The sequence below is a fragment of the Eptatretus burgeri genome, chromosome 8, assembly GCF_056783735.1.
Source record: "Eptatretus burgeri isolate ZD-2024b chromosome 8, Ebu_testis_v1, whole genome shotgun sequence".
NCBI lineage: Eukaryota > Metazoa > Chordata > Myxini > Myxiniformes > Myxinidae > Eptatretus > Eptatretus burgeri.
In genome coordinates this window covers 39,892,422-39,908,369 of record NC_140968.1, presented here as the reverse complement: position 1 = coordinate 39,908,369, position 15,948 = coordinate 39,892,422, and the positions used below count along the sequence as shown (strand labels likewise).

Below are 15,948 nucleotides of genomic sequence, written 5' to 3'. Positions count from 1 at the left end.
AATAAAACTGAACACCACTCTCCAATTTTGAAAGAAACTGGAAGAGCAGTGTCAGCCTCTGGCAACATTTCGCTTGTGATCCTCAAGTTTTATCAAGCCGAAGGGAACCAAGTTGGCGCACGTGGCCGTTTTATCTATCTATAATGCCAGGTGTGTGTGTGTGTGTGTGTGTGTGTGTGTGTGTGTGTGTGTGTGTGTGTGTGTGTGTGTGTGTGTGTGTGTGTCTGCTGTCTCTTGACAACCACTGGTCCAATCCAATTGAAACTTGCCAGGTATATTGCTGGGCCCTGAGGATGCGCCTTTTCAAGGTTTGATATTAATCGGACAAGAGGTTCCCAAGTTATGGCCATTTATTTACCAAACCAATGACACGACACGTTGCTGAGTAGGTGTGGCCGATGGGGAAAGGGCACCATTTAGTTACCGTGGCGTCAGAGTGGCAATGGTCAATGGCAGCGAATGTCATGGCTAGCAAAGACAGGGAGGTAAAGTTGGTTTTAATTAACTCTGTGTGTGTATCACAGCAGTTGTTACTTCAATGAAAGCAAAAATTCGTGGAATGCATGTGAACATTCCGTACGGGCACGCACCACTTCCGGATAGTGATGACTTACTGTATTCTAATAATTTCTCAATTTTTTATGCGCATTTATAGATAAACACAATGTCCCAATCCAGTCGTTGTTTACGAGAGTGAAGGAATGGCCTGTGTGGTTGTTTGAAAGGTTTTTTTTTGGTTTGCACGTACGGCCACGCAAGAGAGAAGGAACGGCCTGTGTGGTTGTTGTTTCTGGCTCGCGGTTTGAACGTTTTTTTTTGGGGGGGGGGTTTGCATGTACGGGCACATACTAGTTATTAAACCTGTTATTTCATAAGAACTAGCATAATCCGCGCTCTGCGCGACATGTTGGGGTGGGTGTGTTTGAGAAAGAAACTGATGCAGAGTATCAGTAGTAATTTTACTTTAACGCAGAAAGTGGAATACAATTTCACCGTTTCAGAACCATTTTATTTACTTTTTTTGTACCATGCACCTCATATGGTCTTTGAGATAATGTAAGCCGAATATCACGTTACTCGAGCGCAGAACAAAGTCGAAGATAGCGCGACACGAAACCACAAACTCGGAAATAATATACAAGATGTGTTTTGTGTGGTGGTCCAGCATTACAAACCTCAAATGTGAAAAAGCATTTTGGTGCAGTTTCGGTTAAATATCTGGGGGAGGCTTAAATTGCAACCTTAGCTTTCAGAGACCGGTGGAATGAGCAATCCCGACCGGGGCATGTACGGGGCTATTCCACACTAGGTAATTCGGCCTATCCACAGGAGTCAAATAATTTCCAGAGTTGCCAGTTCAGCGTTAGCAGGGCCAACGACGTGAAAACATTTTCAAAAGACACTAAAATCGATGTGCAATTTTTTTAACATTTAAGAAAAAACACTAGATATGCTTCAAGAGGCTGCACCCACCACCCACCTTCTCAAATACACCTGTACCAAAAATGATGCATTTTTCATGCAATTGAAAGCCTGGACAATTCATAAGAATTCTAATTTGTGAATGAAGTACGATGGCGAAGAGAAAAATCAGCTAATGTTTTGAGAGTTGACCCCTGGGCTGAAAGGATGGCTGAGACGTAAGCACACTCACCTCTAAGCTGGACAGTCTGGGTTTGAATCCAGATCGAGCTATAAACTGTCATCCCAGTGTTTCACCAGGCAGGGCGATTCATCAATGTGTGTCCCTTCCCTCAGTTGAACGTTAAATCGGGCGCCCCATCTGCCGGCATTAGTTGGTGGACTTTTAAACATCCCACAGTGTCCTTCGCAAAGAGTAGGCAAGCTATCCGTGGCTAAACTGGGTCGAACGTCAAGCCTGGTCAGCCAGTTCGTGAAAGACTTGGACCAAAACTTCCCCTGTCCAACCCCACAATAACGTGAGAATAATTGTGGCCATTAAAAAAAAAATAGAAGAACAAGAATTGAGAGTTGACCCACTCCCATCACTGAAAGATTCCAAGATACATCTATGCGATACAATGCCAATTCTAGAGCAAGATGTTCCTGGAGGATTTTTGGAAAACATTCACAAAGCCTTCTAGATACTAGATACAATATTGTGAAATTTTAACTCACTTCAACTCCTTGTGTGTACATAATATGTAGAAAGCCCCTAAACAAGGTTTAGAAGACTACGCATATGCGTGATCTCCATGTGACACACACACACACACAGCTACGCTTACAGTGCACGTGTGATTCGCAGTTTCACCACCGCAGTCAGATCCCCAACCAGCACCATAGGATTTGCAGAGCGATCATAAATAAATAAAAAAATGAGCATATATCAAATTATGACGGCTAAAAAATTTTAAACGACAAAGTTTGAATCAAGCTCGACGATTTGCTTTTAAGTAATAATAAAACCAGCGTTGGGGCGTTGCAAGTTTGTTTAAGTTGAGATCCATAAAGTTTTTTTGTTTTTTTTAATATCCACTTAATTAATTAGACATTCCTTTTCACTCCTCCACGATGATCAATCCACATCCTTCAGCACTTAAAATTTCCTACACGCCTCAACCTGCACAAAAAGGCACTTTGAAAACAAATCTCGCCGGCATGGCATGGCTGGCTCGTCACCTCATTAGATGCAAATTGCTATAATATACACAAAGTCAATTAAACATTAAACTTTCCATTGGGAATTTAATTAAAGCTGGAAGATGATCAGAATCATGGCTTTACTGCTCACGAAATGATAAATATTGACAATCGAGTCATGCAAATTAATAGCATAAAAGTGTGGTGATGTCACACACACACACACACACACACACACACACACACACACACACACACACACACACACACACACACACACACACACACACACACACACACACACACACACACACACCTTTCTGATGTAACATAGCATTCTTGGTCACATGTACAGTGAAACACCAAATGCTGGAATGCTGAAACACCCATTTCTGTTTCCTATATCAATCATGAAATTTTATCAGTAAAGCTAATGCAGGTTTGATATCTCAATAAGAAGTGGAATGGCACTCTTCGATGTCGCGACGTCGACCGATATGCCTCCACCCACATTATTGCATCATGATACATACCTGCATCAACTTTGGTTTAAATTCCTTCAGTTGTTTTCAAGTATTACATTTTTACCTGACATGACCTCTGACCTTTGACCTCTTGATGTCAAAATGTAATCAGTTCATCTTTGCATCATAATTTACAGCGTTTCAAAAAGATTGATACAACTTTGACTTCCTGTTAATTCTTTGTTTTTGTTTTTTTTAACTGTACCGTTTTCCTTTTCAGGGCTTCGTGGTGTTATCGTGCCATTTGTTTTCTGGGATTTCTAGCTCCGTAGCTCAACTATGCCATTGACAGTGAAGCAGAAAACAAAAATGGTGGCTCCGTGGAATGACACTGAATCATATGCAGACACCCGCCGGAGGTTCTGCCGGGAATACGACCTCAGAACACGTGATGGACCCACAAATTGTGCCATTTCAACGTATTGTGAAACACTATGAGCACAAGGGTACAGTGTACCACCACAACAAGGACAACAGTAGCAGGCCAGCATCAGTAACCAAGAGCGAAGCCAACATCGACACCGTGCGGGATTCTGCAATGGACAGTCTCAAGAAGTCCCACCGCCAGCGAGGCATGTCTTCAATGCCAGATGGGGAATGTTAGGGCCTCACTGGTCTGAGAATGACAAAAGCAGGATGGTGACAATCAAAGGTGAGTGCTACCGGGCCATGCTCCAGAAGTTCCATAATGATGTAGCCCAAAAGGTCACCACAAACCAGCTCACCATGACCTGCTTTATGCAGGATGGTGCACCCTCACATGCAGCTGGTGACACCATCACTTTACTGGGCAGATTTTTAATTTTTTTGTATACACTGTCAAGGCTCGTATGAGAGCTAACACGCAGAAATGCACAACAAGGGGAGCAGGAGACAAGAGGGGCTGGAGAGGGAAGGGCAAAACAGTAGGTAACAGAGACATGAGGAGATCTGTGGAAGGGAGAGGGATGGGGTGGGGAACACAGGATAAACTAGAGGGGGAGCACTCGGTCGAGTGCAAAACCTCCGCCACCAATACTGCTGGGTCACTTAAGTGAACCTGATATCCAATTCATTTCAGGTCAAAACGGATCAGACTCTACTGAACCACGATTGAATAAACTAAACTAGATCGACGCGCATGTAGAAATGCCAAAAAAAAAAAATCGAATTTTTTTTGAAAAAAAAGTTGCAAAATTTTTTTTTTCTCTAACAAATTTTTTTTGGGGGTTGGAAATCACTTAAAACATGTAGAAATGCAAAAAATTCAAATATTTTAAAAATAAAATCGAATTTTTTTTGGACCAAGTCCAAAATATAATGGCATGATCTTTGGACCATACCTAATCCCCCCACCAAGTTTCGTCAAAATCCGTCCAGGAGTTTTTCCGTAATACTGTTCACAAACAAACAGACGGGTGAAAACAGTAACCTCCGTCCATCTTCGATGGCGGAGGTTAACTAGAGGGGGAGCACTCAGTAGAGTGCAAAACCTCAGCCGCCAATACTGCTAGGTCACTCAAGTGAACCTGATATCCTATTCATTCAATTTGACATCAACAGTGCTCACAGAGTTACAGTTTGCAACTTTCCCTTTTACTTATAACTTTTACATATTCAATTCATTCGTCATAACTCGATTCCTTGAGACAGAAATTGATTTTACGTGGGTATATCCACCTGAAGTTCCAAAATCAGCTGCAATTATAATTTTGGCATGTTTTTTTTTATGTTGGAAATCACTTATAAGATGTAGAAATGCAAAAAAAAAAAATATCAAAATTTTGTTGAAAAAAAAAGTTGCAAAATTTTTTTTTTCTGTAACAATTTTTTTTGGGGGAGGGGGGGTTGGAAATCACTTAAAACATGTAAAAATGCAAAAAAAAATTCAAATATGTTTTCAAAATGGCCGCCATAGCGGCCATATTGGATTTCGGACCAAGTCCAAAATCTAATGGCATGATCCTTGGACCATACCTAATCCCCCCACCAAGTTTCGTCAAAATCCGTCCAGGAGTTTTTCCGTAATACTGTTCACAAACAAACAGATGGGTGAAAACAGTAACCTCCGTCCATCTTCGATGGCGGAGGTTAACTAGAGGGGGAGCACTCAGTAGAGTGCAAAACCTCAGCCGCCAATACTGCTCGGTCACTCAAGTGAACCTGATATCCTATTCATTCAATTTGACGTCAACAGTGCTCACAGAGTTATAGTTTGCAACTTTCCCTTTTACTTTTAACTTTTACATACTCAATTCATTTGACATAACTAGATTCCTTGAGACAGAAATTGATTTTACGTGGGTATATCCACCTGAAGTTCCAAAATCAGCTGCAATTATAATTTTGGCATGTTTTTTTGTTGGAAATCACTTATAAGATGTAGAAATGCAAAAAAAAAAAATCAAAATTTTGTTTGAAAAAAAAGTTGAAAAAAAAAAAGAAAAATTTTTTCTTTCTGTAACAAATTTTTTTGGGGGAGGGGGGGTTGGAAATCACTTAAAACATGTAAAAATGCAAAAACAAATTCAAATATGTTTTCAAAATGGCCGCCATAGCGGCCATATTGGATTTTGGACAAAGTCCAAAATCTAATGGCATGATCCTTGGACCATACCTAATCCCCCCCACCAAGTTTCGTCGAAATCCGTCGAGGAGTTTTTCCGTAATACTGTTCACAAACAAACAAACAAACAGAAAGGGGTGAAAACAGTAACCTCCGATCTTCGATGGCGGAGGTTAACAAGATGGACACTACAGGGTTTTTCAGGTCATTACACAACAGAGACTTTCAGGAAGGAAAGCAGGGAATTTGAAGGAGGTAGATTTGGGGTGGATTAGTGGGGGTAGAAAAGATTGTAGTTTTGGATGGGGGAAGATAAGAGATGGTGGTGAACAGCTGTTTTGAAGACCTGGACGGAAGAGTGGGATTGAAGAGAGTGTGGGAGTTTGTTCCAAAAGCGGGAAAGAAGTGGAATGAAAGAGTGAAGGTGAGCAGTGATTCTTGATTTTGGTAGTTTTACCAGAAGGGTGTTGCTGGTGGACCTTGAGCACCCTGCAGAAATATGGAGGAAGGGGACATATCTCAGACAGTGCGGGGAGGGGGGAGGGGGGGAGGCTTGGCCGGAGACGAGACGGTAGAAGACAGGAAGACCACCGACCTGCCTGTGGTGAAGAATGAGACACCCAAAGTCTCAGCCTCATCACGGGAGATACCAATGATCATAAATGCCTTGGTTTCCACAGCGTGAAGCCAAGAGAGGTGAGAAGCAGGAACACCAGCCCAGAAGGGAGAGCAGTACTCCATCAGGCTGTGGACGAAAGCTTTGTATGTGGTCAGGAGCTCAGGTGGGCCAGGGAAGGATGACCAGTCGGCGACTGGCTTTGGAGGCCAGCTTGGAAATGTGGCTTTCCCAGGAAAGATCATGGCAGAAAGACCCCAGAAACTTAAATTAAAGGACTGCAAGAGGATTGTTGAGAAAGTAGTTTGGGGAAGTTTTCAAGATGGTCCTTTCGGAGAGACATAGTGAGAGTGTGAGATTTGTCAGGGTTGGAAGACATGTTCCATGTGTTGGACCAGCTTGTGATTTTATCCAGATCTGCAGAGAGTGAAAAGGCTGCTGCTTGCCAATCTGAGGGATGACAGATGGTATGGCAGAGGGTGGAGTCATCAGCAAAGAGATATAGAGGATTTTCCAGAGAGTCAGAGAGATCATTGATGAAAACCAAAAAAAGAACAGGGCCCAGAACGCTGCCTTGAGGAACTCCAGCCTGGACAGGAAGAGGGGATGAGAGAACTCCATTAAGGGCCACACGTTGACTGCGACAGGAGAGGAAGTCTGTGAGCCATGAGTGGAGATGTCCTTGGATTCCATGGAAAAAGTTTGGTAAGCAGGGCGGGGTGCCAGACCGTATCGAAGGCACGTGATATGTCTCGGGAGGTGGCTTTGATTTCATTTCTGGCATTGAGGACCTCCATCTATTGCTGGGAGAGCAGAAGCAGCATATCAAGGATAGAGTGACCTGGCCTGAAACCAAATTGATGATTGGAAATCAAGCCATTGGAGAAGAGGAAGGATTTAATGTCAGAAGCGATGATGGATTCCCTAACCTTGCTGATGATTGGGAGAAGGCAGATTGGTCTGTTGTTACAGGGATCTGTTTTTGCACTTTTTTATACAGAGCGGTAATGTTTGCCATTTCCAAGCAGATGGCAGATGATCTTGAGCAAATGAGAGGGTGAATAGAACAGCAAGAGGGTGAGCAAGAGCAGCAGAGCAGGTTTTTAGGACACATGGGTTGATGTCATCTGGACCGTTTGCAGAATCTGAGTCGAGGTTTGACAGCAAACTCTCCACCTTGTCAGTGGAAAAGGACGCAGAGTCTCGGAAAATGCGAGTGAGACTGGCTAATGCGGGTACATAAAGCGATGGGTTTTGGACACAAGATTTAGAAGCAATCACGAAGTTTATGCATTCAGCCTTTTCATGTGCCATGTCAGCTCTGCGGCCATTTGAGGAAAGAGAGGGGATGGAGGGGGAGCATATTCCAGAAACAGAGTTCCCTAGATGCCACAAAGATTTGGAGGAGGGAGACAGGTTTGAGAGTTCAGACTTGAGATTGGAAAGTTGTTGTTTCCTAGCTCTCCTAAGGGTAGACATACACTTGGTATAAGCTTTGTGGAAGGAACTGAGATTGCCTTCAGTTGTATTAGCCTTCCATGAGGTGAAGGCAAGTTGTTGCAGGACAACTGCCTCACCCTAAGCGTCAATTCTACCATGGGCGAGAGGAAGGGTAGGACACCTGAAGATGAGATGGGATACATCTGTGCATTAAAGAATTCCCAGGACGAATTTATGTTGGAGGAAGTAGAGATGGGAGACCAGTCTCAAAGTTTGATGGCAGCTTGAAGTCCCTGCCAGTCAGCCTGACTGAAATTCCAGACTCGACGGCACTGAAGTGGTTCTCTAATAACAGCCAGAGAGATGTCTACTTTGACAAGCATGTGGTCAGATGAACCAATTGGAGATCATGAGTCAGGCATAATTAAATAGATGTTGCGAGATATCGGTGGTCCTGGTGGAGGAGACGTGTTTGTCATGGGACTACTGGTGAATGGGGAAGAACAGCAGATATTTTCAAAGAAATTGGTCAAAATCAGATTCAGAAGAGATGGAGCTCTTCAGAAACCACCTCGTTACCCTGGGTACCGCTCATGACTGGGCACTCAATAGCCCAGACTTGAACCCTCTGGACTACTGGTTCTGGGTAGGGGGGGCTGCCAAGGCCTTTGTCAAACCAACCGCCCTGCCACACTGGATGATCTGAAGCAGGCGATGTCAGACGACCTCCAGGCAGTGCCACGTGAGACCTACAGGAAAGTTGGACAGAACTTTGGAGCCAGGATCAATGCCTGTCTGAACCGTGAAGGGGCACACATCAAGGACGTCAATTACAAGGATTTTGCATAAATGTCATTTTCAGACCTTGGGCTATCACTAACTCCAGCAGTGACTTCCTGCAATAACAATCAGTAATAGAAAATACCACATCATGAGCTTTCAAGAAATGTTTGGTTCACGCTCCTGAGGTTTCTGTTTCTTTATAAATGAACATTTAAAGTCACATCACTCTTGACTGAAATCTGTAATAATCATCATCATCAGTAGCCCTGGGAAACCTCACTAGAAGCCCACATCCCCAAGGAAGCCGGCTACTCTGATTGGATTCCCCCAGAGATCGAGCAGAAGAAAATGGTAAAAACGGTTTTGTTTTTCCGGTGGGTGGAGGGCAGGGAAGGACAGGAAAGTGGCCATTCACAGCCAGCCAATGGGGCCACATTTCGAAGACTGGGAAAAATTGAAGTATTTGGGTCTTCTTCATCAGGAGTTCATCCCCGTTCACCGATAGTCCCACGACAAACACGTCTCCTCCACCAGGACCACCGATGTCTCGCAACATCTATTTAATTACACCAGACTCGTGATCTCATTGAAATTTGATAAAAGCGGACAAAATGCCAATCCAGCTAAGCAATCAATACGACGAATGGTTAAAAACAAATAAATAAATAAAAAACCTTTCCATGAGTGCAAAAACATATTTAATGGTATATTGTAAGGAGGAAGCTGTTATTGCTGACAAATTCACCATGTGCAATCTCAAGATCGACCCATTAACTCCCCCAAAATCATTCAAGATGGCGACAGCACAGACAGATTAAGCTGAACACCACCTATTGTCACTTTATGCCAAGCAAATCAACAAACTCCTGCACCAGTAATATTACAATATCAAGATGAGTTCTTCAACTCTCTAATCGTAGACATCACTGCATGATTTATGTGCAGGATCACAGAAAAAACACACACACACTCATTCCGGTTAAACAGGAAGCACGAGATTCAGGAGATGAGAGCAACATTTCAAGAATACCACAACCGATTGAATTATGCCACAGAAAAAGTACATGCCTTCAGGCATACAATGCTCGCAGAGCTATGCATCTTGTCGCGAGCACACCCAGGGCATGTGAGTGAAAGAAGAAACGGGTGCAGTGGTGCCTAAGTCATTGTTAATGGGTAATGCTTTGACAGCCTTTTCAAAGTCTTTTAACTTGCACAGAAAAGCCTCCTGAAAAGGCTCCATTGTAATGCACGTGGCTTGGCAGAGAGGTGTAATGTTTTGATTATTCATTTTGTCAGTTCTGCACACAGCGTAGCTCAACAAGTTTACACGAAGAGGATTCCTCTGTCATCGTTGATCGAGAAGTTCCGCATGTCAAAACAAACACGTCATTACATTGCAAGCACGTCAAACAATTTGTTCAATTTCGTCTGTACTGTGTACGTTTTCAGACTGTCACATCTGTTTTCGGCCTTATACAGGATAAATGTGGAGTGCTTTCTCGACGAATCACTCACTGTGTTATGTTTTTTATAAGCCGGGCGGTTTGATAAACTAGAAACATTTCGCAAACTTGCACGACTGCATTGCTTTGGTAAAATGTCCCAAGAACATTTAATCTCGATTCATTCATAAACGCTTTTAACTCAAGGTTCAACAATTAAGACCATCAGAAATGTGTTGGAAATGCTTTTAATGTAAAAGTAAAAAGGAAACTGTTTATTTTCTCAAAAGATGATTTGGAAAATACAGAAGAGGTAGTCCATACGTCAATAATGCACAAATCACGTCAGCATGCTATCACATTATATACCTCGTCATAAATCCTATACGAGTGATGGGTGGTGTCTTGTGTTGTGTGCGATGTTTACACAGGATCCTAATATGGAGCCAATTGTTTACTAAATAAATGCGACTGTAATGTTTGTCGGGGCGAGATGTTTTTGCAATTCATCCAAAATCGTTTTGGTTGTACAATTATACATGTAGAGCCAGTGATTTTCCGTAAATCGCAGAAAAATGGATGGAATTCACAGAATCCATGACTTGAAACGAAAAACTGAATCTGTCATTTTTTTTTTTTTCAAAAGAGGAAATGTAGTAAATTACAGAAAAACAAGTAAAAAAAATGGGTCGAATTACAAACAAAATATTCACCAAACTGTCCAATTTCATGTTTGTGATTGTCTATGGACTTAATTCCCACAGCGTAAATAAAAAAGAAAATATATATATATATATATATATATATATATATATATATATATATATATATATATATATATATATATATATATACACACTTTGCAATTCAATGCACAAGGGATACAGTGTATATCTGAAGCACGAGCACAACCAATGCTCCGCTCATGTCATTCTTAGCTCTCCTATCCACATCAAGGCTTTCATCTGCAGCTTGATGGAGTACCGCTCTCCCTTCTGGGCTTGCTCCCCTGCCTCGCATCTTGCTCAGCTTTATGCCGTGAAAACCAAGGCCTTTAAGATTATTAGAATCTCCCACGATGAAGCCGAGTCTATGGGCCTATCACTTCACCATCTCAGACAGGTTGGTGGTCTCTGTCATTTTTCAAAGGCCACTTCCTTGTTAGCTACCCTACCCAAATCCCTCCTCATTCCAAATTTCCAGTTTTTCCTCCTGAGAGTTCCCTTCTGCATCCATTTTGTCCACCCCATACATCCTCTCGTGCTCCCACCACTCCCCCCTCCCCTCCCAATGGTGTCCACCTCCCTCTAATATTGGCCTTCAATTCTGCTGTTGGAGTCCCCTCCCTCTCTGTTGTTCCTTTTGTCCTGTTGTATCCTAATCCATTCAAGTACTAGCTCTTTCATGAGCCTGGACAATGGATACAAAAAAAAATACCAAATAAAATTCCATCAAACAATCTGGAGAGCCGAGTCAAAGTAAAAATCCATTTGAAAGTCACTCCAGTTTGTTGAAAATACTTCCTGAAAACACTATCGCGGGCACAAACAAAATGTCGAACATGACTGGTGCAGACATGCAACTTTGGAGAAACTTTGTTTTTAGGGTGAAAAAAAACATCATCAAAATACAGATGTGATTGCTAAAAATAATCAAAAACATCAAAAGAAACACCTGAAATTAAAAACAAAAACAATAGAAATTACTTTGGCAATGAAAATTATTTGACTATTTAAAAGGTGACCATCATAAACCACTCATAATATAAAATATAAATCATATTGAAATGTGCATGGGAAGCACCCCTAGTGTATTTACGTCAATGTACACACTGCCACAATCTGCATACGTTATTTGTAGATGAGCATACATGCACATCTATTTTTGGGTTTTTTTAATGTCTTTAGTCTTTTCCCAACTGCCGTTTATAGTTATATTGTCAGTATTATTATTATTACTATTATTCCAAACATTTCTGTGCCACCCAGGGGCAATGTGGGGTATGTCAGGAAAATTTATTATTTTTTCAATGCAAGTGGACAAATAAATGCTTATTTTTCCATTGACAACACAAAACATAATTGTACACCGCCACTCCCCATTCCATCTTAATGTGCTGCACGTCATCACAGGACGCTGAAGGCCTTTGGTGCCCAGCGATGACGTGTGCCGAAAGGGCGTAGATTCGGTTTTCACTCTGTTAGTGTGTTTATTTGGCCGGGCAATATCTCAGCCATCCTTTGGGCTTGGAAGATAAAATTTGGGAACAATAGTGAACAACTGCTTCGGTAAAAAGAGTATTTAAAAAAAAAAATCAATCAATTGATTAATTACTTAATCGATCTTTTAACGACATTTATTTTCTTTCTCATTTGGGCAATATCTCAGGTACCTTTTGAGCTAGGATGCTGATATTTGGACATCACAGTGACCACGTGATTTGGCAAAGGGTATTTTTGATTTATTAATTGATAAATTCATTATTTAATTAATTTTCAAAAAGTTGGATTTGGATGAAACAGTGGTGGTTTTGGTATACCATTAGCCAATTGATTAAGAGATTGTTTATTGATTATTTATTTTAATTACACAATTGATTAATCAATCAATTGTTTACACTGCTCCCTCCCAATTCCATATCCATATGCTGAACGGGGGTATCGTAGGGTGCCCCGGCAATGTCGCGCGCTGGAGGATATGTTATTTATTTATTTGGCATTGGGGTGGTGCACTTTGAATGTAGCTCTACTTTTTTCGTTTTTTTCTTTTTTGAAACAAAAGGCACTTTCTGTTTTTTTGAAACAGAAAATTCACTGGCTCTATACCTGCAGTTCACCAGTGTGTGATATTTTATTAAGTCACTAGCAAATACAACCCGTCACTTCGCTGATGGGGGTGTGAAGGGAAGGGGGTGGAGAAAGAGAGACGGAGAGAGAGGGGGATGGGAGGGGAGAGGAGGGAGGAGAAGCGCAGAGTGGGTGAAGAAGGGGAAGCGAGGATGGGGAGAAGAGCGAGAAAGGGGAGAGAAATGTCTCACAAAACATTGCTATACACTGCGGGGGGGGTGCGAGAGAGAGTAGGAGAGAGTGAGAGAGTGAGAGAATGAGACAGAGAGACAGATGTGGGAGGAGGGTGCTGCATTTTATTCGGAGGGGAGAGAACAGACAGCGTGGGGGGGGGGGAGGTGAGGAGGATGAAAAAAAAATAAAAGAGGTAGGTGAGAGGTGGAGGTGGCGTTGGAAATAAAAATATAAAATTGCACATTTTCAGTGGATGAGACACCTCCTGAGGAACCCACCACACGGCACCGCAGGGCCCAATACAGGCGGAAACGTATGATGTGAGGTTGAAAGCAGTTACTTTTTCCCGAAACGAACAACCAAGCAGCTTGGAGAGCACTCAAGCAAGCACTCCAACAAAACGGCTCATAATAAACGGCTCTCTTGGCACACAATGGGCAATCACCGACCTGTCATATTCAACATACTCCTCCCGGAGACACCCAAAATGTCACATATGTCCGAAATGGACAAATGAACAGTTTTCTAGGAGTCAGAACTGCTTGCAAGTTCGATTCTTGAGCTTAAATTTTGTAACTCTTAGTTTAAGAGATACTCATGGCGATCGCATGTACGGAAATGAAATAATCAACGAACGCTGACGCCTCCGGGCATTTATAAGCATTGCAATGTACCCAGCGATTTGTCACTATGATGAACAGGCATTCGATAATACGAGTGAGGAAAGTGAAAACAACAACTTTATCGTTAATAAATCATTGCGGCCGGTTCCAAATTAAGGCAAGATTGAGCAGGCCAGAAAACATGGCACCTTCAGACCCCAGCGAGGTTACCCAGGAAACCCCTTCAGACCCCAGACAGCGAGGTGGCCGAGGATCGCCTGATGAAATATATAATTAAATAAGGCTGTTAATTATCTTCTAAAGGGGTGTTTGAATTAACCCAAACACCTAATTTTCACACTTGCACTTCCTTGGTGTTTTCTTCGTGTGCATGCAAAGTTTCAAGCTGCTAGGTTTTATGGTTTTGGAGTTATGGAGGAGACACACACACACACCCTATTGGTGTAGATAGAAGTTCACCTGAACAAGTTGTGAGCACCAGCTTGCATCCTGGCCGCTTTGCCAATTTTATGGTTGAGCTTCATACGCTGGTTCTGAAGCTTTCCACGTCGTGTATTGTAGAAAGGATCACATCCCTGTAAAATAGTAGTTGAGCATGGGGAGGAAGGGAAATGATAGAAATCATTTCAGAGGATAATCAATACATCTGCAGTTGTGAAAATAAAACTATTTGTTTTTTTTAATAAATTTATTACAGTACTCACGCTGCAGCATTGGTGAAGCTGAAGTTTACACACATTTTTATCCACACATACATGAAATAAATTGGTGCATTTCTTCTTTTTTAAGTACAATGACTTTTCACTGGCAATTCGCATGATTAAAAGACCTTCTTTTGGACAAAAGTGATGGTTTTTGGAGGGGGAGGGAATAAAACAAAAAACCATTTGGCCTGAAATATTAATATACCAAACAATTACGAAAAGGTTTTCAGTTGCAATCTATTCATAATTGAACTCCTTCTTGTGGATGAAATTCTATAATCGATGAGAAGGGCTGCTCAGTGGCTTCTAGATCAAAGAAAATACAATAGCCTGACACCTTCCAAGATCAATAGGCTGTGGTGACTAAATATCCTGGCAACGGTGGTCAACTCCACCAATCGGCTGCAGGGGCTGTCACGTGGTATATTTATTTATTTTGAATACAAAACCTCGGCTCATGGAAAAGCAAAACAACAAAAGGTTAAAAAGCAATGAACTAACATGGGGCAGCAAGGAAACACAAGGGAAAGAATGAACAAGAGAGAGAGAGAGAGAGAGAGAGGATGAGGAGGAGGAGGAGGAGTAGGAGGAGGAGGAGAGGAAACATTAACCTGCAAGTAAGAAAGTTGGATTATAAAGGATTCATGACTTTAGAAAATACAACAGCTAGGGATGGGAGATTGATAATTAATAGATGGTGGTGCACCACCGACTTGAAGTTGGAGGGAAGGGTGAGATTGAACCAACCAACTGAGATTGAAGGCAGTTCCACAAACGGTTGAATTGAGGATCAAGAGTGGAGGTGGGTGGAAATCCTAGAGTTTTGGAGATTAACTATTTGGGGTGACAGAAATGAGTTTGGTTGAGGCTGGGGAAGGTTGAAGGGCTGTGAGAGAGAGAGAGAGAGAGAGAGAGAGAGAGAGAGCAGATGTAACTTGACTAAAGGAGAGGCAGTAATAAAAGAAAAATCTATAGATCTATACGTTACAGCACTAAAATATGCAATTTGATGTCTGTCTGCCTGACCACGATACATTCGGTCATTACTTATCGAATCTCAACAAAACTTGACAGGAGGACAAAGGGTCACATGATGGAGCTTGTAGAGACTTCATTTGCCACCTTCCCTATGGGGGTTTTCCATCTTGGATGTCATCCGTGTTAAGATAGCTAGTCATGGCATTTTCCAAGGTGGCTTCTAATAACAGCATAATATTCATGTTATTACAAAATAATAATATCCTCCCTCCCGAAGGGGTTTTTCCTCCTGAGACAAATGCCAGCCATGTTAATGTGTATAAAAAGCTTATCATGACATTTCATGGGGCAAATGTATCGGAAGTAAAAAAAATATGATAAACCACAAACGGTACGATTACCTTTGTTAACAGTCGTTACTGCTGTTTAACACTAAATGTAAAGAAATTTTGAGGAATCTGACATCCTTTGGGCATTATATGGTTATCGTGTCCACCACAGACAAACGGACCCAAGCCTCGATCAACTGTAATCTATATAGACCAGAGAAAACAATAACATGATCCTTCCTGCCACTTCCATAGGGAGTGGGTGTACAAGTATATGTAAACAAACAAACAAACAAACAAAGTAAGTCAAGAATAAGGTAAGTATTGCATCTGTGTG

The 15,948-nt window shown here is 41.9% G+C and overlaps 1 protein-coding gene across 1 annotated transcript in view; it reads right to left on the bottom strand.

Annotated features, from left to right (window-relative positions):
- Positions 1 to 15,948, bottom strand: part of LOC147021585 (rhophilin-2-like) — an 81,520-nt gene that overhangs the window by 49,750 nt on the left and 15,822 nt on the right. The window contains exon 2 of the mRNA XM_085891690.1: positions 14,060 to 14,175. Coding sequence (XP_085747816.1) covers positions 14,060 to 14,175 — 116 coding nt within the window. The remainder of the gene's footprint in view (positions 1 to 14,059; positions 14,176 to 15,948) is intronic.